This window comes from Macaca thibetana, chromosome 1, assembly GCF_024542745.1.
Source record: "Macaca thibetana thibetana isolate TM-01 chromosome 1, ASM2454274v1, whole genome shotgun sequence".
NCBI lineage: Eukaryota > Metazoa > Chordata > Mammalia > Primates > Cercopithecidae > Macaca > Macaca thibetana.
In genome coordinates, this window is record NC_065578.1 from 23,042,265 (window position 1) to 23,063,989 (window position 21,725).

General features: G+C 49.3%; 1 protein-coding gene across 1 annotated transcript; it reads right to left on the reverse strand.

Moving 5' to 3' along the window:
• Positions 1 to 164: 164 nt before the first annotated feature.
• On the reverse strand, positions 165 to 21,273 carry IL22RA1 (interleukin 22 receptor subunit alpha 1). The gene is made up of 7 exons (XM_050791338.1): positions 21,029 to 21,273; positions 16,472 to 16,604; positions 15,047 to 15,225; positions 12,131 to 12,306; positions 8,441 to 8,579; positions 3,651 to 3,772; positions 165 to 2,116 (listed from the first exon to the last, which is right to left on the reverse strand). Exons 1-7 carry the CDS (start codon positions 21,069 to 21,071, stop codon positions 1,184 to 1,186), a joined length of 1,725 nt encoding a protein of 574 aa, XP_050647295.1. The 5' UTR covers positions 21,072 to 21,273; the 3' UTR covers positions 165 to 1,183.
• Between the last annotated feature and the right edge of the window lie 452 nt (positions 21,274 to 21,725).

Consider the following 21,725-nt stretch of genomic DNA (forward strand, 5'->3'; position numbering starts at 1 on the left):
AGAAGGCCCTGCAGTCCCTCCTCTTTCCCACCCCAGACCCTGTCCTGAGGAAATCCAGGTCATTTAAGCCCATGAGAAAATGCCAGGTGTGTCTGAAGCCAATCCGAATTGGGGGAGGGGTCACTCCTTGTGTGATGTAGTTTTCTAAAAAAAATCACAACAGGAAATAGCCACCGTTTATTGGGCACTGCCCGTGTATCAGGCATTATTAAGCGCTTTAAAGCCATGACTTAATTTCATCTTCACCACAACCCCATGAGGTAGGTGTTATGATCCCCATGTTACAAATGAGGAAACCGAGGTTCTGGGCACTGATTCATTTGTCTGAAGTCACACAGCTTGTCAGTGGTGAGGCTGGAATTTGAGCCCAGATGGGCTGAACCCAAGGCAGAGTTCGCAAAGTTGTGACATCAGTACAGTGTGTTACTGTACCCGTCCAGGGGCCACAGCCCTCACCTTCCTTTCAAACTCCATTATCAGGATAGGGTCTGAAACTCCTGCCTGCAGAAAAGGCTTGCGTGTCTCCCTCCCTGGTGGACCTGCATTTCACTTCATTCTAGCAGAGGGATGAAGCTGAAATCACACAACGTCAGGCAGTTGCCCTGGCTGGGAACGAGCTCCAGGCCACACCCCTCCCTAGAGTCTTGCCGTCCTGCTGGCCCTGGCCTTGGCAGAAGTGCAGGTTGTTCTGGTTCTGCCCAGCCTCCCACAGGATGTTCTTTTCCAGGCTCTCTTCTCACCTTTGAGCAATGACAGCAGAGGCAGGGGCCTCATACTCTGTTGAGCTAGATTGTGAAACTGGCCAGGAATGGGGCAAGGAGAGGCAAATTCCCCGAGCACTTTGAATCCATGGTGTTAGGAGGCGGGGCTCTGGATCTCAGGGGTTTCCCTGCATTTCCTCCTTGCACTGTCATTTCTGCCTTGCAGGTCTCAGCGAGCACGCGCTTGTCTACACAGGCTGCTCCCCAGAGCTCCTCTGCAGCGGTCCTTATCATGCTGCTTTGCTCCGGCGGGGAGCGCACCCATGGCAGGGGCCCTGCATGCCACTCCCTCTGCTTCTCTCAAGGGCACCCGTCTGAGGCTGGACCGCAGAGTGTATGGCGTGGGCAGGCATGGGATTGACAGCCAAGGATGTGACACTGGGTAGGGACAGGGAGGAAGCCCCAAGCCTTTCCCATTCGCCTCAGGACTCCCACTGTACGGTCAGGGCCAGGCCTCTGAAAAGAGAATCCAGCTCTGTGGGCTGCTCCAGGTCTGAGGTCTCAGGGGCTAGGCTCTTGGCTTCATCCTTGGGACACACAAGAGACTCCAGCAGGCCCCAGGGACTTGGACCCTGGTCCGAGGGCGAGCATGGGCGGGAAGGAGGATGCAAAGGCAGGGACATGGGGTGGCCCTCGATCTGGACTGAGGAGAGGAGGGGGAGCTGGCCCTTTAGGTACTGTGGTGTCCCTTCCTCCCCACTGTCTAGCACATTCAGGTCAGATGTTCTGTCTGTGCAAACTCCCAGAGGCTGGTGCAATGATTTTGCTTCTTGGGATTCCTCCATAGCCAAGGAGGTCACCTCCTGCAGAGAAAGGCCACCTGACATGCAGCTTCCAGCGGGCGGCTCTTTCTGAAGCTGACCTTTAGGCCTAAGGTGTTTAGGACTAGAAAGTGTCACAGTGGGGGAGTCTTTGCCAGAACCTTCCACGCATACCCCATAGGAGGGAGGCCAGCTGTCTGGAGTTGCCTGAGGGGCATAGGAGGGAGGCTGGACCTTAGAGACGGCCTGTGGGGTGTAGAATGGGAGTTGAGCTTCGGGGGTCACCTGAGGTGCATAGGATGGGGGCCCGACCTCAGGGGCAGCGTTTGGGGCATAGGACAGTGGGGAGAGGATCTGGGGAGGTGGCACGTTGGCGGGCTGGAGGATGGAGATGTCCGGCTGCCCTAAGTAGGTGATCTCGGACAGGCTGTGCCGCTGTGGAGGTCCTGCGGGCTCCCTGGGTCCAGACACCCTGATCTGGGAGTACTGGACAGGCTGGGCCAGACTGCTGGGGCCACTGAGGTCAAAGACAGGGATCAGGACGTGCTCCTGGATGAAGCGCAGCGGCTGGAAAGTCAGGACTCGCTGGACGTTCTGTGCAGGGACGACAACAGTCACACCCCCCTGGTTAGGGTATGTCCCAAGCTCCCTGCTGGTGATGTGGGTGGGTGAGGTCCTCCATAGGGAGGCATCTGGGGGCTTTTTCAAGATGCATCTGTCCCATATCCCCATCTGCTTCCCAGAGACTCCTCTAGGTGTAAGTGCCTCCCTGAAGGGACGGGATCTCTCAGCTCTTTGGTTCTGAAGTCTCGGTTATCTCAGGGAGAGAGATCTAGGCTCTGGTTTCTCCAGGAGGCAGATAATCCAGGGAGTAGATGACCAGGAATTGGGGTTGCCTTGGGGCATGCTCTGGAGGTGTTGGCCCCGCATTGTTGCTTGGCCCACGGGTCCCTGAGGGCCTAATACAGGGTCAGGGTGTGAAAGGAAGGAACCAGAAGAGACTGGGGGAGCTTTACAGAAAATGCTTCATCTGGACTTGCACACGCAGCAAAACTCCCTCAGAGCTCCTCTGTCCCTCCGATGGGCAAGAGCAGGCTCTGGGTGCCCCAGGTGGCTCAGCTCATGGCTTCTGCAGTGGGCCTTGCTGCTCTAGCAGAGGCGGCACAGGCATCAGGTGGGGGCTGCTGATGTGATTTGTGTGACTGGTGTAGGGCTTTCTATTTTATTTTATTTTTTAGGGGGAGGGGGTTCTGGTCTTCACTTGCTAGACAAATTCTAAAAGAGCTGTAACAAAGGGCTTTCCACTTAACAATTAGTTTTGCCATTTAAAATTTTTCTGTTTAAAATGGCTGGGCGCAGTGGCTCACGCCTGTAATCCCAGCACTTTGGGAGGCTGAGGCAGGCGGATCATGAGGTCAGGAGATCGAGACCATCCTGGCTAACACGGTGAAACCCTGTCTCTACTAAAAATACAAAAATTAGCCGGGTGTGGTGGCGCGTGCCTGTAATTCCAGCTACTTGGGAGGCTGAGGCAGGAGAATCACTTGAACTCGGGAGGCAGAGGCTGTGGTGAGACGAGATCATGCCACTGCACTCCAGCCTGGGTGACAGAGTGAGACTCCATCTCAAGAAAAAAAAAAAAAAAAAATCTGTTTAAAAAACAGAATATTTGAAAATCAGGAGATTTCACAACATAATCTGAAACTCTGGCTTCTCTTGAAAAACATGAAGATCAGGCAGTGCTGGGCCTGCATTCCCACTTGGTGGTGCCTGGCTGCCCATTTAGACGGGCATGAGTGCCACGGCTCTCCTGGTACCCACCATTCCTCCCTCGTTGCCTTGCTGCTCACTCAGGTCCCACACTACCCTCCTGGTGCTAGACACTTCCAAGCCATGTGGGTTTTTTATTCCGTGTCCACTATTCCTGATCACCTGCCCCTCTTTGATGCATCCTGAGACCCACTGGGCCACACATCTGTTGACTTTAGGAGGGACTGTGAGCTCCATGAAGGGAGAGAGCAGGCCCATCTCCCACTTTGTGGATGCCTGCATTTTGGGGAGAACTGGGGACCTCCGAGCCCAGGCCCTCCCCTGGACCTCTCCCTCCTGCCCCAGGGGAATGGCTCACCAGAGAGTTGGGAGGTGCAGGCGGCTTGGTGACATATCTGTAGCTCAGGTAGCAGAGCACTGCGACGAGGAAGCCCATGGAGAACAGGAAGGCTCCGGAGAAGGAGTAGGTCCACGTCCGGTCTGGGAAACCAAAGAGGCCAGAGAAGGAAGCGTGAGGCTGGGCTCTGCCAGGGCCCGGTTGGGTGCGGCCCCACATGTGGATGCTGCAAATCCTCTCTCACTGGGCTGGCGAAGCCTCTCTTACCCTCAGAATGCAAGATCACAAATGGAAGTCCATATACTGTACATCTAAATAGTCAGAATTTACAAATTATATTTTCACACTGTTAAATAAAATGTTCTATGTTTCCACATTGACAAAAAGACTTTTCACAACCACCTGGGATGCCATATTTTAATTCAGAGTTCTTGGACTTCTCTAGGTACTGTGCTGCAGTGGGGAGGAACACTGCAGGCACCCAGCCCAGCCCAGCCCAGCCCAGCTCCATCCCACACTGCCAGGCCCCTCACGCACATGTGTATAGATGCCCCAGCCCTCATGGTCGAGCTCATCCATGACCTCCACAAATAGCCACCTGTTGGTCATCCTTTGGGCCAAGGGTCTGCACTACGTGTCAGCAGTGTTTGCCCTCATGAGGAAGGACCCCCAAAGGGGGACTGCCTCGACAGATCACAGGCTCCAGGCCATATGTACAGAGCGTCTCAGGGTCCCAGGTACTCACAATGTGATCTAGAAAGGCGGTCACAGGATCCAGATGGACCTGTCCCCTTTGTTGTATGGAGTCTTCATCTTGCAAGGAAGGGAATGGCCAGGGCAGGACCAGAGAAGGCCTTCTAAAGTGCTGGGTACAGGGAAGGGCCCCTCTTGCTTGAGTCTAAGGGCAGTCCTGCCTCCCTCGTACGGTAGAGGCAGAAGGAGGGGAGAAGTGAAAACAGGGAGGCCTGTCCTCTCCACCTCCCTACCAAGGTAAGGGGCTGGACATCAGGGAAGATCTTGGTCAAGAAGGGAGCCTGGGAAGGCACTGTCCTGTCTAAAATGGAGGGGAGAGGGATGACTAGTACCTGAGCCTCTCCCTGTGTTCCAGCATCCTTGGGATGGGTGCAGCCGGTTCCAGGCAGGACACACTTCCTGTCACCAGTCCAAATGGGACTTGTGAAGGGCTTAGGGAGGAAGAGGTTGTTGGAATTTTTGGTAAAACTGACAGTTTGCAACAGAGGGAAGGTGACTCGGAGAGTCAAGACCCCTGCAGTCCAGGGGCCTGCTAATCACCCTTCCTCTCGTCCTGGCCCCTGTGAGGCCTCAGCTTGGAGAGTTAATCAATAGCTCCAGTGATCTCGGTGATCATTGTGAACCCCGGGAACTGCTGGAGCCTCTACTTCTAGCCCACTCCTTGATCCTCCCCTAGCCTACGAGCTTGGGCCTCTCTGGGTCAGCTTCCCACTTCAGTGAGACCCTGTCTCCTATCACATGTTACCCCCATCCCTACTCCAGGAAAAAGACATGACCCAAATGTCCATAACATTCCAGGACAGGATAGGGACATGGAATGGTCTCTGGCTTGACATATTTCCATTTCACACTGTATGTATTTGATACATTGCCATTTCACCCATAGGGAGGCTGGATGGAAAAATAAAAACACCACCAGCCTGAGAGTAAGGAATACAGAGTGTTGGAGGCCTGGCTTTGCCACAGATATGCTGAGCATCCTTCCTGCTGCACGACCCTCTCTGGTTTACCCTTTAATAACAACAGTAGCCAGCGGTGGTTGAACTCCTACTACGGGCCATGATCTATATGACCGTGTAGAGCTGGGTGCTCTACCTATGTTATCTCACTACATCATCAAAACACAACACAGAGGGATAGGGATGCTCCCTTCCTACGGATAACAAAGCTGAGTCCCAGAGAGGTTAAGTGACCTGACCAAGGTCACAGAACTACTCAGTGGAATTACATGTGTAACTCTAAAACTCATCCTCCCTGCCACTCTGCAAGGAAGCCTCAGTTTCCTCATCTGTAAGATTAGGATATGAGGTGAGATGGCCGTTAGAGCCTTTTCCATCATCAAGATGCTGGGACAATGCTCTGTGACACTCCCTGTTTATCTACAGAGAGGTAGGTAAAAGGGATTCTGGGGGTAACGCAGACGTCAGGATACACGGTCAAGGGCAGGATGCATCACTCTGAAATGGAAGTAGGAGGAAGAAGTGTGCAGTACAGGGGGCCCACTGTAAACAAAATTGCAAAGTGGTGGGTAGAGCCCAGCCTTCAGAAGCAGATGAATCAACCAGGTTACCCGAGCAGCTGTGTGGTCATGGGCAAGTTGCTTAACCTCTCTGAGCCAGAGTTCCTCCTCTGTAAAATGAGGATGATGCTACCCAACTTGCAGGATTGTTCTAAAGATTAAATAATATACGTTACATGTGATAACGAAGATTAAATAATATATGTAAAGCATTTGGCACAACTATTTGCTTGGCAATATAGTAGAATCTAATAAATGCAGGAATTGTTTTAAATATATTTGTAAGAATAAGGTGCCTTCTATATGTTAGCAAGAAGTAGCCACCAAGAAGTGTGATTTATATAAAAGTAGCTACAGTCTTAGGAAAAACAAAATGGTATCCCATTATGAGCAAGACCATGTAAGGACAAGGCAACAGAAGGCTGTTGTGGATAAGGGTGGCGTGGTCTTCACATTGTCAAAAAACTGGTGGGCCAGGAGCAGGTGAGATTTGTCTAGGACAGTCCAGGGAAGGGGTTCACGAATCATACAAATGGTCCCAGCTTAGCCCCAGAACGTGAGTTTCCTTTTTCTAGTTCTCCTCTCGCCAAGTTCTATTCTGAGCTCGCTGGCAGCTGTTGCCCTAGGAAGGGCATGCCCCACGCAAGTGGCCAGTGTTGGCTGTTCCATCAGACACAGCTCCCCTGCCAATTGGTGCACTGGGATTCGGGTGGAGAAATCAGTCTCTTGTGGGCTCTTTGGAAAACTGATGAGTTTCCAAACAAACCTGAGGACCAGAGCTTCATTTCCTAGGGCCCAGCTCTGGCAGCTGCCTGGCCTTGGATTATCGCCTCAGCCCAGGCATCAGCATCCTTATTTGTCAGATGAGGGATCAGGCTCCCAGAGGCTGAGTGACTCCCCCAGGCACATGGTTGGCTGACATCTGACTAAGGCTGTGCCTTCTCATTCCTCATGCGGTACTTCTCTTTCCACTGTGCCACACGCAATGTCCAGCTTGCAAACTCAACTCTATTCTGAATGTTGGCATGGTTGGAACTGAAATCACTTACTGACATCATGAATCTGAATGTGAGGATAAAGTGGAGACTGTTTTACCAAATCTACCTCATCCACTGCCATCACCTTCATCCTCTAAACCTACAGCTCTGAGTAATACATTTCCATCTGTCTATGAAAAGAAACACTAATAAAAACATCATGATGCTTGTGATGAGCATCAAATTTCAATGTGCTAGAGGAAAGGACCATCTCACTGAGCAGATGATTCAAAACTATATCTAGGCCAGGCGTGATGGCTGCTGCCTGTAATCCCAGCACTTTGGGAGGCTAAGGTGGGTGGATCACTTGAGGCCAGGAGATCAAGACCAGCCTAAGCAACAGGGTGAAACCCCGTCTCTACTAAAAATACCAAAAAAAAAAAAAAAAAAAAAAATTATCCAGGAGTGGTGGCACACACCTGTAATCCCAGCTACTTGGGAGGTTGAGGTGGGAGAATTGCTTGAAATCGGGAGGCAGAGGTTGCAGTGAGGCGAGACTGTGCCATTGCACTCCAGCCTGAGTGACAGAGAGAGACTCTGTTTCAAAAACAAAACACAAAAAAAACCTACAAAAAACTCAACCGTATCTATAGTAGCTCTGTGGTAAGAGCATGGCCTCTAGAATTAGGCCTCATTCCATCCCTCAGCACCTGTGTGGCCCTGGGCAAGTCACTTTTTTTTTTTTTTTGAGACAGGGTCTCGCTCTGTCATCCAGGCTGGAGTGCAGTGGTGCAAACATAGCTCTTTGCAGCTTCAACCTCCTGGGCTCAAGTGATCCTTCTGCCTCAACCTCCTGTGTAGCTGGGACCACAGAGGCATGCCACCATTGCATAGCTAAGTTTTCGATTTTTTTTTTGTGGAGACTGGGTTTTGCTATGTTGCCCAGGCTGGTCTTAAATTTCTGGGCTCAAGTGATCCTCCTGCCTTGGCCTCCCAAAGTGTTTGGTTTACAGGTGTGAGCCACTGCGCCCGGCCATGGGCAAATGACCTAACGACTCTGAACCTCAGGTTCTTCGTCTGTAAAATGAGGATGAAAATAATACCTATGTCATAGACTGTTCATGAGGCTTGCCCTTGGTTGTGCCTGGTCCCTGGTGAGCACTGCAGAAAAGGCAGTTATCATGATCCCATTATTGTTATTTGACTTTGGAAGATATTGAGAGATCTTTTTATCTTCTCTGCTTCCCCCCTGCAGATTTTCCCTCCAGTATATCTCACCTGGGTTAATATTAAGGTGAGTTTGCTTTGCCAAGGTACATACAAGCCTGTCAGAGAGGGGAAATCCAGACATAGGCTGGAGGGTGAGAATCAAACATTTGCTTTGATAACTCATCAGCCAACTCTTTTATGGATCAACAAAGATTGACTTCAATAACACACTGATAACCCTTCCATGGTTTTTTAGAGTGTTGCCAAGTCTCACCTTGGTTACAGGGAGGAAAGAGGAGAGTCAAGACTTGAATCCAGGAGCCCCACCCCACTCTGGTTTCAGCTGAACTCACCTGGCAGTGTCTTCACTCGGCACATGTAGGGGGCACTCTTCTTGGACCAGGTGGGAACACAAATCATGATGGTGCCAAGGAACTCTGTGTCAGGGGTCAGTCCGAAGAACTCATATTCTCTCTGCTCCCCTCCAAGGTGCTGAATTGGACAGAGAACGTGATTCGTGTTACACACCAATCTCCACATGGAGCCCAAGGAAGCTCACTCGCTCCTCCTCCTGGATTCTGGTTTGGTGCTGATGGGTCTGTCTTCAGTCTCTGTTTCCATTCCCCTCCCTTCTGCTTTATCCCCAAATCCAATCAGTGTCCAAGCACATGTGTCTTTCACTTGCAACAGTGTCTGGCCCATAGGCAGTCGTTATACACACTAGTGGCTGCCATTATGATCTCTACCACCCTCCCACCCTCCCACCATCCCTCCTTCTTCCAATTCTTCTTGTCCTTCACCTTTTCTTTGTTAAACGTCAAAAACCCTTTAAACACCCATTCCTTTCTTTCTTTCCTCATTGCTTCTGCCTTAATTGGGCCTCAAGCCTTCAGCCTGGACTCTAGCAGTAGCCTTTTTCATGGTCACCCATCTCTGGGTTTGCCCCTGTTCACTTCCATATTCATCCTGGTGTTAAGGGGATCTTTCTAAAAGATAATCTCATTATAATGCTCTTCTGTTCAAAAGCCTTTGATGGCCTCACCCATGTTTACAGAACAGAGTCCTGGTCCCTGGCTTCCAGTCCAGACTCATTTGTCTCTGCAGCCCACCTGGCTCTGCAGGCTCATCAATGCTGGATACCCGCCACTCAGGTAAACACCTATCTTGCATAAGAAAGCCCTTGTTTCTTCGCATCTGCTAGTTCTTCTGCTGGACCTGTGTTTTGATTCTCGTTCTTCTGTGTATCTCTCGCCTTTTTGACCCTGAACTCCTCTCCCATGGCTACCACATGTCATCCTGCCTGGCTCTCCTCCTACCTTTCTGATTGGTCTTTCACTGGTTTTAGCCCCTCAGTGTTGTTCTGCAAGATTTGCTCTTCAACCATTTCCTTCTCTCTCACGTACTCTCCAGCCACTTAGTGATCTTATCTGAACCCATGGCTGCTGTGAGCACCGATGTGTGGATAACTCCCAAACTTATCTCAGGAAGAGCTGTAGCGTTTCTATGGGCCCTGCCAGCTCCCTGCTGGATGTACCATGTGAGCATCTCTAAGTCAACACGTCCAAACACGCTGCCCTCCTCTCTCTGGGGCCGGCCCCATCCCAAACCCCAAACCCAAATCTGTTTTTGATTCTCTAATTTTGGTAATAGCATCACTCTTCTTCTAATCTCCAGGGCCTAAACCTTGAAGCCATTTTGGACAAATCCCCTCTCATATCTTGGGTATCCACTTGCCCTTAAAGGATCCAGACATCTTCCTTTAAAGGGCCAGAACCTGTGATCTCGGGAGTTCAAAAACTGAGAATTTTCTTCTTTGGCTCTTTGTATTTCAGCTCTGCCTTCTCTTTTTCAGGCACATGGAGGCCAAGGTTGAGGGTAAATTATTGTTTTCTTTTGTGTGTGTTTCTGGGGGTGGTGGTGACAGTGAGTGAAGAAGTACATAAATAAATTTTTTAACTTATTGTTTTGTAGAACTCATGTGGTTGAAACTGGACACATTGCATATCATGAGACACAACTCCAGGAGAGTTACAAAGGCCCTGATTCCTCCTTCCCCAAGTTTTTGACGACCTCCATCCTGGTTCAGGCCCTCATTTCCAACCTATACCATTATAATAATCTTCTGACTTCCCACCCTGTTATCTCTTCCATTTCCATATTTGATCTTTCTTCATTCTAATCCAAGTAATTTATAGTTTCTATTGGACCAAACATCCCCAAAATAACAGGTATAAATTCTGAGCAAAATGAAAAACAACTACTTAAAGGCATTAGAAAGAAAATAAAAGCAGGCACATATTGGAGAAAGGAGAACTGGTAATGGGTACATATCCAATTTTTACTGTCTTTTAGCCTGAAGGCAGACCCCAGTCTACACTTTGTGGGATGGCTAAACCTAGATAGAAACCCTGTATTCTCACTGTCTTAAATACCCAAAAGGCAGGGCTTGGAATAATCACAGCAGCTGGAAAATGAGAGGAGAAACCACAGACAGGAGAGAACGTAGAAGAGGCCCAAACTCTTGTGTATAAACTCTGCTCAAATCCCTGACTGACCCCTAAAGTAGGCATGAATGGGGTAGACTCCAAGCAGTCCAGGTAAAGTTAAGAAAAAAAAAAAAAAAGAGATTTCAGAGTTTGGAGTTCAGCCAAATTAGTTGCCTGCTAAAACCAGATGAAAAAAAAACCAATACTCTTTGGAGGAATATAACAGAATTTACAGTAATTTCAACATAATGTCCAGGATACATTTCAAAATTGTTAGACATACAAAGAAAGAATATGTGACCCATATTCAAGAGAAAAGACAATAGTGACTGACCCTGATGACAAAAATGTTGAATTAGCAGACAATTATTTTATTTTATTTTATTTTATTTTATTTTATTTTATTTTATTTTATTTTATTTGAGACAGAGTTTCACTCTGTCACCCAGGTTGGAGTGCAGTGGTGCAATCTCAGCTCACTGCAACCTCTACCTCCCAGGTTCAAATGATTCTCCTGCCTCAGTTTCCTGAGTAGCTGGGGATAGGCACCTGCCACCATACCTGGCTAATTTTTGTATTTTTAGTAGAGATGGGGTTTCACCATGTTGGCCAGGCTGGTACTGACTTCCAGAAATCCAATACCAATTTCTGTGGCATGCCAGATCATATATGAATATTAATGACATAATATGCATATTATACATATTAGGCTTTCAGGAAGCCAGTACCAGTTTCTGTGGCATGTCAGGTAATATATGCATATTATGTCATTTTTGGCTTCCCAAAAGTTTTCTGGAAGCCTTCCAAATCCTGCTGCACTGACATTCTACCCCACCTTCCAATACCCATATTTTTCTCTACCTATAGCTATTTGAATTCTTGTTTTAACTCCCTCTTCACCCCCTAGATTATAAGCTCCTTGCATGCAGAAACCACAAAGTAGGAAATAAATATTCATTTAACTGAATTGTGGTTTGGTGGCACATGCTGAGGGTAGGGGGTACCAAATATTTTCCAAATATGAAAAGAAATAATTCATATATTATTTGAGAATTTATGCCCTTGCCTTCCACCTCTTATTATTACTCATCCTTTCACATTGCCTGTACATAGTTCCTGCAAATAGTGGAGAACTACTGCAGCAGTAGAAATTGATTCTAGCATTTTCTAATGTGAACATCCGAAGATATGAATAGAGGTTGTTCCCCAGGATGTGAGAAGGTGTTAAACAAAAAACCACGTAAATATTATGCAAAAAAAGCAGCTTCTCTGGTGAAATAAATTTGGGAGAAGTTGTATTAAACAAACTGATAGTGGAGTGTTGGCTCTGCAGGACTTGTCAGAGTTTTTAGCATGCTATTGTGTGTGTGACTCTACAAGAGACAGGTTGTCATTTGTGAGTCTTCCAGGCTTCAAGGAGCCTCTTCTCAAGGGGCATGTTTTGGGAAACGCTAATTTACATAACATGTCCCCTTTTTTTCTTAAAGCAACTCAGATCTAATTGAGAGGAAAGAGGCTTCCTAGGCAGAGAAAGACCAGGGTGCAACATACATTTACCATTTGGTAGGTGCGGTTGACCTGGAGCTCTAAGTGGTAGAACAGGTCATGGAAGATGTCTTCCAGGGTTAGCCGGTGGCCGTCCCCTGCACGGATGGGCGTGGGGGTAGGATGAACAATCATCTGAATCGATCTCACTTTGGGGATACAGGTCACATCAGGTGGCTTGAGGGCAGCTGGGGATAGGGAGAGAGAAAAGAGAAAAGAAAAAGTCAGAATTGGTGGGTAGTGTCTGAGGCTACCCTGGACAGTGGAAAATGACTGTTCCCTCTCTCCTTCCACTCCAATGCCAGCTATGCTTCTGGAAGCATCGGCTAAACAAACAGTGAAAAGAGAAAAGTTTCTGCAAGCCCTGGTGTTTGGGTTTCAGGCTGGCAAAGGGATGACCAAAGGTGGATGAGAAGAACCCAGGGTGAGGGGCACCAGTCCCCTAGCTTGGTCATGCCTTTGGCTTGCCCCCACACATCCCAGCCCCCTGCATCCCCACCTTAAGTCAGCCTGGAACACCCTTCTTCCCTCATCTATTGAGTATGACAGTTTTGGGGATGTCAATGACATCAACTACACATCCTAAAAAATGTTTGGGGCCTAATACTATTGATGCAGCCTCAAACGTCAGGCTGAAGACTTCTGTCTCTCTCAAGATGGAATTTTCCAAATAACCAAATTACCTTTGCTGGTTTACAGACTCCTTTGAGAATGTGATGAATGCTGTGGGTCTTCTCCCCTCCAAAATGTACACATACAAAAATCTTGCATCCAACTTCAGGGATTCATGGACCTCACTTACCCTGAATCTAATTTGTAAAAATACCTCAGTGATCCATTGGCCTCCAAGGTTGAAAATATCTGAGTCAGAACAATGTTTACTTCAGTGCTGCCAATAAAATTGAAAAACTGAGCTGTAGGTCCTCAAAAAGCAAAATATGTAAGTAAATTAGAGTACCTCTCTAGAATGGATCATTTTGCACTGTGAAATATCATGTTGTGCAATATGTTTAATGATATGGGCAAATGTTCATGATACTAATATATGGGGAAAAAGAATCTTTGCCAGATTGCAAAGTAGATACAGCTGCTAGTAACTGCAGTTATGTTAGAATGTTAAGATTATTTTGGGTGACTTTTATTTTTTTTGTATATTTCTATATTTCACAAATTTTCTACAATGAATGTGAATTCATTGAACAAGCCAGGTTGAAAAAACAATATTTTACTTAATTTTATTTTTTAATTTTCTTAAAAAGCTATGTGTGACTATAAAGTCAGTTGGTGAACATCATCACATGCTTACCTTGTATGGGGAGTTTGGCAACTGTATTAGTCCATTCTCACACTACTAATAAAGACACACCTCAGACTGGGTAATTTATAAAGGAAAGAGGTTTAACTGACTCACTGTTCCACATGGCTGGGGAGGCCTCAGGAAACTTACAATCAGGAAACTTACAGAACGAGAGGCAAACATGTTCTTCCTCACATGGTGGCAGGAAGGAAAATGAGAACCGAGCAAAGGGGGAAGCCCCTTATAAAACCATCAGATCTCATGAGAACTTACTGACTATTACGAGAATACCATGGGGGGAACTGTTTCCATGATTCAGTTACCTCCTACTGGGTCCTTCCCACAAGACAGGATTATGGGAACTACAATTCAAGATGAGATTTGGGTGGGGACATAGCCAAACCATATCAGCAACTGCTATCCACTCATTCATTCATTTACTGAATATCTTTTCTTTTTTTTTTTTTTTTTTTTGAGACAGGATCTCACTGTGTCACCTAAGCTGGAGTGCAGTGGGGCAATCCCAGCTCACTGCAGTCTTGACCTCCCTCGTTCAAGCTACCCTCCCACTTCAACCTCCTGAGTAGCTGGGACTACAAGTGTGTGCCACCACATCTGGCTAATTTTTAAATTTTTTGTAGAGATGGGGTCTCACGTGTTCCCCAGGCTGGTCTTGAACTCCTAGGCTCAAGTGATCCTCTTGCCTCAGCCTCCCAAAGTGCTGGGATTACAAGTGTAAGCCACCGCGTCTGGCTGTTGAGCATCTTCTGTGTGCCAGGCACTATGCTGAGGGCTGGGAATGCAGTGGATTCTGCTGCCCACACAGGCAGTTCTAGAGTTCACATTTTAGAGAGGGAGGCAGATGATAACATGTGTGAGCAAACACAGTAATTACAGCGTGTGATCTGAGCGATGAAGACAATAAACCCTGTATTGCAATAGAGAATCACAGGTGGTGGCCTACTGAAATCAGGTCATCAGGGCTGGAGGTGGGGACGCTGACTTAGGAGGTGATGTTGAAGCTGAGCCATGAGGACTATAAAAGAACCAGTCATGTAAAGAGCCCAGAAGTGCCCCCAGACAGTGGGAGCAGCAAGGACCCCGAGGCAGGGACTGTCAGAAGCTTGGCTGCTTGATGCATTGGGAAGACAAGTTCAAGATGAGGACCAGGATAGGCAGGGCCTCACGGGCCATGGCAAATAGTTGGATCTTATTTTTAGAGTCATGAGAAGCTACCAGACGGTTTTAAGCTGAGAAGAGAAGGTGGGATTTATGTGTTGAGGAGATCTCTCTAAATGCTCTGTGGAGAATGGGCTGGAGGAGCTGGTAAAGAGGGGAGTTGGGGAAACAAGTTAGGTGGCCTTGACCTCAGTCGAGGGGCAAGATAAGTGTGGTCTGAACTAGGGAGGTTGGGGTGGAGGTGGAGAAAAATGAACAAACCTGCTAGGGACACACTGCAATTGGCGGAGTGGGGGCCTTCCCTAAAAGCCACATCCCCAGCTGCCCCCCTCCCCTTGCAGAGGCCCCTTCTGGGCCCTCCACCCACTCCAGAGGGGAAGAGGCCATCCCACCCCGCAAACACCTGCGCTTTCCTCTCCCCTCCCCTGAAACCCACAGGGGCTCCAACTCACTGTGCTGCAAAGAGTTGAACCTGTCAGTCATCTTGGTGGCTGACCGGCCTCCCGCGCTGACAGCGGTGACCCTGGCATAGTAGAGCTCCGTGTGGTTGCCCGTCTCCACCGTCAGGTTGCAGGACTTTCGGGTGATCCGCTGACAGCCCTTCTTTGCCACCCAGTCCCTCTCTCCGTACCTGCGGGCCAGGAAGGGGCCAAGTCACAATAGTGATGAAAAGGCCAGCGCTAGGCCTGTGGCTTATTAATAATGCCAAGGAGATCTAATATTTACTTAGCACGTTCAGTGGCCCAGGCCCTTTATGCGAATGATCTCATTTTGTTCTCACAATGATTCTCTGAGGCATATGCATTCTTCTTTTTCTTTCTTTCTTCCCTTCTTTTTTTTTTTTTTCTTGAGACACGGCCTCGCTCTGTCACTCAGGCTGGAGTGCAGTGGTGCAATCTTGGCTCACTGCAACTTCTACCTCCGGGGTTCAAGTGATTCTCCTGCCTCAGCCTCCCGAGTAGCTGGGATTACAGGAGTGCACCACCATGCCCAGGTAATTTTTGTATTTTAGTAGAGACAGTATGGCCACCCTGTTGGTCAGGCTGGTCTCGAACTCCTGACCTCAAGTGATCCACCTGCCTCAGCCTCCCAAAGTGCTGAGATTATAAGTGTGAGCCACGGTGCCCAGTCTATTCTCTTTATTTTTCAAATAAAGAGGATGAGGCTCAAAGAAGTAAATTGCCCATGTGTTTGAAGAGTGCATGTGGGGAACCAGGATTTGAACCCAGCCAGTCTGAGTCCACATTCTGGGCTCATCATCACCATAATCCTTTGATGTGGACCCTGTTATCCTCATTTTACAGATTAGAGAAATGAGGCTCAGAGAGGGGGAAGTGACTTGCTACAGGGCAATGTGGCATGACCAGGAGTGGAAGCCATGTTTGAGGACTCCTGAGCCCAGGCCACCCCTCCTCACCTGCATGGGAGGCAGAGGAGTACAAACAAGCATGTGGGCTAGAGGGGCTGGGTGCATCTTTAGCCTACCTGGTCTCATAATAATAATAATAAAACAATTATTGGTAGCTTATAATTTTTCAGGCACAAGTGCTAATGGCTTTATCTTCTTTAACCCACCCAACAACTCTGTGACGAAGGTGCTACCATTGTCCTCACTTTGTGGGTGGAGAAACTGAGGCTTCGTGAGGTCACCTGACTGCCCAAGGTTATACAGGCAAGAGCTGGCATTTAAGCCCAGACAGCCTGATCCTATCACCTGTACTTTTTACCGTTATATTATTCTCCCTCCCCAAAAGAAACATGAAGGAGCAAAGCTTTATCTGGGAGGGATGGGAACACATGGAGAGGAGGGGAATTCCTTGGAGAGGGGCTGGCTTCGGAGCACAGTCAAAGGTGGGGGAGTCAGGAGAGAAGCCTACGTCTTATACTCGATGCTGTAGACCGTGTCTGGGGTGCCCTCCGGCCCGCTGTCCCACGTCAGGATGTTTTCAAAGTTGTTGGACTGGAATTTCACGTGCTGGAGCAGATCTGAGGGGTCCTCAGGGGCGTGAGCTGCAGGAGGGAGGGAGGAGGGTGAGCAGGGGCTTTCCCAGGGTCACCCTGCGCATGTGTGGGCTCAATCAGTCCTGTCCCATATAAATTTCAGGCAAAGTGCCTTCGCTTTCAAGATGTCAGCCCGGTGTGAGGGCAGGGAGACCCCGGCCCCCAGTCTTCTGCAAATGGGCCAGCGAGAGGGGATGCTTCCCACACTGTTCTAACCAATCATCCACTCTCAGCCATTTTGCTTTGCCCTGAGCTGTGATTCACATTCCATAAATGTCCTCACCTTACAGTGTTCAGTTCAATGGTTTCTTAGTATTTTCACAATGTTGTGCAATCATCACTACTATCTAATTCCAGAACATTTTCAGCACCCCAAAAAGACACTGCATGCCCATTAGCAGTCACTCCACCCATTAGCAGTCGCTTCCCATTCTTCTCCTCCCCTAACCCCTGACAACCACGAATCTACTTCCTGTGTCTGTGAATGTGCCTACTCTAGACTTTTTATATAAATAGAGCCTTGGCTGGCTTCTTTCACTTAGCATAATGTTTTCAAGTTTCACACTTATGGTAGCATGGATTAGTACTTCCTTTTCAGGGCTGAATAATATTCCATCATGTGATATACCACATTTTGTTTATCCACACATCAGGATATTTGGGTTGCTTCTACTTTTTGGCTACCATGAATAACACTGCTGTGAACACCATGTTCGTTTTTTTAAGTGGACACATGTTTTCAGTTGTCTTGGATATATATCTAAGACTGGAATTTGGTAGGTTATATGGTAGCTCTATCTTTAACCTTTTGAAGAACTGTCAAACTATTTTCTAAAGTGGCCACACCATCTTTCTTTTGTCTTTGAGACAGGGTCTTGCTCTGTCCCCCAAGTGGGAGTGCAGTGGTGCGATCATGGCTCACTGCAGCCTCGACTTCCTGGACTCCTCACACCTCAGCCTCCTGAGTAGCTGGGACTACAGCTGTGCACCACCACATCTGGCTAATTCATTTTTACATTTTTTGTAGTGATAGGGTCTGAAATATTGTCCAGGATGTTATGGCTGCATCATCGTATATTCCCACTAGCATTGTTCGAGGGGTTCAATTTCTCCACGTCCCCACTGATGCTTGGTATTGTCTCTCACTCACTTTTTAACACAACCTGAAGTTGGTGTCCTCGCCCTTATTTTAGAGATATGTAACTAAAATGTGTAAGAAGCAATTTGCCCCAAGTCGATCATTTGAAGCAATGGTGGAGGAGGCACTTGTGAATTCCAGTCTCTCTGCTGGCTGAGCCAATCCCTGCCCTCACACCAGGCTGGCTTCTCGAAAGCAAAGACATCTTGCACGAAATTTGTAGGGGGCAGGACTCTTGACTGAGCCCACACATGGGCAGGGTGACCTTGGGAAAGCTGTTTAAGCAACCAGAACTTCAATTGCCTCATCTCTAAAATGGAAATAGTTTGATTTACCTAAAGACAAACAACAATGACAACAGCAGCCGCTGGCATTTGTGAAGTGCATGGCCTCTTTCAGGCAAGTCCCTTCCTTCATTAAATCCTCATGATAATGTGCCCCTATCACTATCCCCATTTGATGAATGAGGAAAACTGAGGCTCAGAGAGAGCTGTTGCCCAGCATCACAGTTAGGATGTGAAGAGCCTACAATTTTCATCCCAGTGCTAGACTGGTTGTGGGACAGATAGAGTGGGGTGGCATCTGTGAATGTGTTTAGTGTCTAATAGGCCCCTAGGTACCTGTGTTGAGTCCAAAGGGAGGAGACCTGGGAAGGGAAGACATTCGCTCTGTAGGGAGGGGGGCTGTCTTGTTCACCCTTTTATATGAGGGTGAGGGGCTTTAGGGACCTGAGCACCTGATAAAAGGATGAATTTAGGGAGGAGGAGAGGAGAGAGGAGGAGAGAAGCTGGCCCTGGAAGAGCCCACAGCCCTCTCTTCCAGGCTAGGTCTTTGTCCAGCCCACTTCCGCTTATGGTAAGGGAAGGGCAATGAGGGCCTGAGCCTCAAGGAAGGGGCTGGGGAGGGGCTGCAGCCTCTGAAGCAATCTGCACTGTAAACCAAGAGTCCTTAACTTATAAAACCCTTCCCTCAGCCCAGCAGGTTTGGGCTGTGGAGAGCAAGAGCCTGTGGGAAAATGGGGGCCCAAGCTGGCAGCTGGCTCCGAGCTCGGAGGCCCTGGCTGGCTGGCGTGGGAACTAAACAGGTGGGAAAATGCTGAGCAGCCCCAGCTGGGTCAAGGCCTTGCGGCCTGGGTGTGTGTCTTGGATATGTTTGTGCCTCTCCTTCCACAGAGACAACCATGACTGCCAGCGGGCCCAAGGTGCGAGGGAGCAGACAGTTATTGATGCCCCCACTCCAACTCTACACACAAGAGGGGTCCTCAGGCTTGGCAAGGACCGGTGGGGTCAGGGAAGGACGGCCCCACCCCGCTGCACATCCTCTGGCTAACCTCGAAGGCTGCCCTCCTCTCTGAATCTGGGTTCTGGCCCAGCGGCTATAAAATGTCTTCAGGCTTCCTGGAGTCCCCAGAATGGGGCCTTAGGGATGGCGCAGGGAGGTCTACTGCCTCTACCCAAGCTGACGGCTGTGCCATGGAGCCTCAGGATGTAGCTGACATCTTGTTTGGATGTGAAGCTGGGTGGAATTGGGGTCAGTTCTGGAGGAAGGGGTCCTGGATTCAGGGCTGAGTCTAAAGTTGAGGAAAGGAGTCCAGTCAAGGTCAGACCTGAACAGTGACTTCTGGTCGGGTGGTGGGTCAGGGCAGGAGGGTGAGGGTGGGATTTGAGAGGCCAGGCTCCATCGGGGCTTGGGGTAGAGTCTGCGGTGGGAATGGTTGCTGCTTGAGGTCAGTGTGCTAGGTGGGAAATAGAGGGCCCATATGGGTTGCGAGGAGGCTGGTGGCTGAGGTGGGGGCATGTTGCCAAGGCACGGACCCTGGGCTACGTGGAGGTTGGCACCACTTTTCAGGAGGGAACTGCAGTTAGCTTCCTGAAGAGGGGTAAGTGAACCTCGGCCCACCCCTCTCTTTTAGGGGTGTCAGGGACTAACAAGATCTCCCCCTCTTCTCCCGCCCTCCTTGCTCCTTTTCCTTCTCAAATCCATCATCCATTCCTCAGCCTGTGTTGCTTCGGCACTTCCCGGGTGAAAGTCTATATTGTGAAATCTGGGGAGACATGTGTTGTGTGGAGCCTGGCAGCCTGGCGGATTTATAAAAGGCAATTTGTTTTTTCACATTCATGTGGAAAAACAATGTTCTGTCAACCAGCTGGGAAGCTAAGGAAAAATACACAAACAAGAAACAATTCCACATGCTCTGGAGTCAGCCTGAGATTGGGGGAGTGAGGGCCCGGGGTGTGCAGCGCGAGGGAACTGATCCTTGACAGTCTCCTAAGGGCTGTTTCCTTTGGGTCCTCCATCTCAAAGGGCTGGGAGCCTCTAGGATTTCCAACCAGTATGGCTGGGGGTCTAAAGGAACGTGTCTTGGGGGCTTACATCTTCCTGGAACGCCCAGCCTGATGCTGGGAAGCAGACTGGAGCGGCACCACAGAGCTGGAAGCCCTGGGGACACAGGCAGCCAGGGTGGGACAGCGGCAGAGGGGGTGGGAAGCTCTGCCCCTTCATGGGCCTCGTCCTGCACTTGAGCAAAGAGGGCCTGGCTGAGGACATGCCTGCTCACCATCCTCAATCAAGACTATGCTTTGACTTCCTAAGGAAGTTCTCTGAATTTCATGCAATGCATCAGGAGAGCAGAGACAGAGTCTAGGGTCTCATGTGATGTTCTGCATAATGAGCTCCCCCCGACTTTATTGGCTTTGAACACTATGCCCTTAAGCCCTGTTTCCAAGTGGGTCCTGTGTCTTAAGACCTATTAATGTAGCGGACCTGCCCACTCTAGGAGAAAATGCTCTTTCAGATCTATGATAACAAAAGGGACCAAAGAGGCCCTGCAAGGGGCATGGAGGGAGGCAACGGCAGAACTCAAGCTTCGTTTCCCCTGTCCTTCCTCCACCTCCCCTGTCAGGCCAGTGCCAGGTGAGAGGCAGAGGAAGGGATGGCACAACCCATGCCAGCACTATTTGAGGGACCGAAGGATGTCTGCCTCCTCCAAGACAATTATCCATTCACTGAGGTGCAGCGATCCAGCACCCCCAGTTCAGACAGCTGGCTATATTCCCCGAGACCTGAGGGTCCTTTGGGTCCCTGGGAGAACCCAGGGTCTGAGGCACCCTCTCCTGCCCCCAGCAACCTAAGCTGGACATTTGCTTCTCCATGGACATCCGGCACCCTGCTCAGCCCTAGCAGGGGAGAAACTGAAACTGGCTATGCTGGAGCTGGGGAGGGTGCTGGGGAGATGACTTCGATCATTGGCCCCTAGGATGGGGGAGATCTGACCGCAGGGTGGATGGGCACTCACCGGCCAGGGATCCCACAGCCAGGATGGTCAGCAGAGTCCTCATCGGGGCCGGCACAGAGCCCTCCGCTGGCCTCTACTCTGCGGTGCACAGAGGGAGGGCTGGGAGCCTTGGCGCCCTGGCAGCTGGCTCCACCCGGGCATGGGGCGGGGAGAAGGGGTGGGTGGGACCCGAGCCGGTGAGGAGCAGGGGTACAAAGGTGCCCTGGCCCCGTGTGCTCTGGAATTCCAGGTTCTGGGAGGGATCTAAGGGAGTTCCCCTCCGACTGGCAGAAAACAGCAACAGTAACAGGCTGGCTTGTTTATCTGGTCTGGTGGCTGATTCATCCCAAGTGGTTTATCGAGGAGCTGAGGGGCAGAAAAGGCAAGAATAATCCACGATATGCAGCCTTATCAAAAAGCAATTTGGCGCTGTGGATCAAAAGCCTACACCACACGCCTATCTTTTGCTTTAATAATTCTATTCCTAGGGGATTTACCCTGATGAAAATAACTGGACAAGAGAGGGGGAAAAAAAAAAAAAAGTCCCAGAATGTTTCTGGCAGCAAAGGAAAAGCTGTGACTCCTTTGCTTTTCTGACAGGAGGAGATGGAGAACACTTGATGCTTCTCCTTGATCCTCTATATCAAGGCAGGTGCCGACTCTTGTGGTGGGCTTGGGAACAGCTCTGCCCTAGAGAGGCCACTGGGGGCGAGGAAGC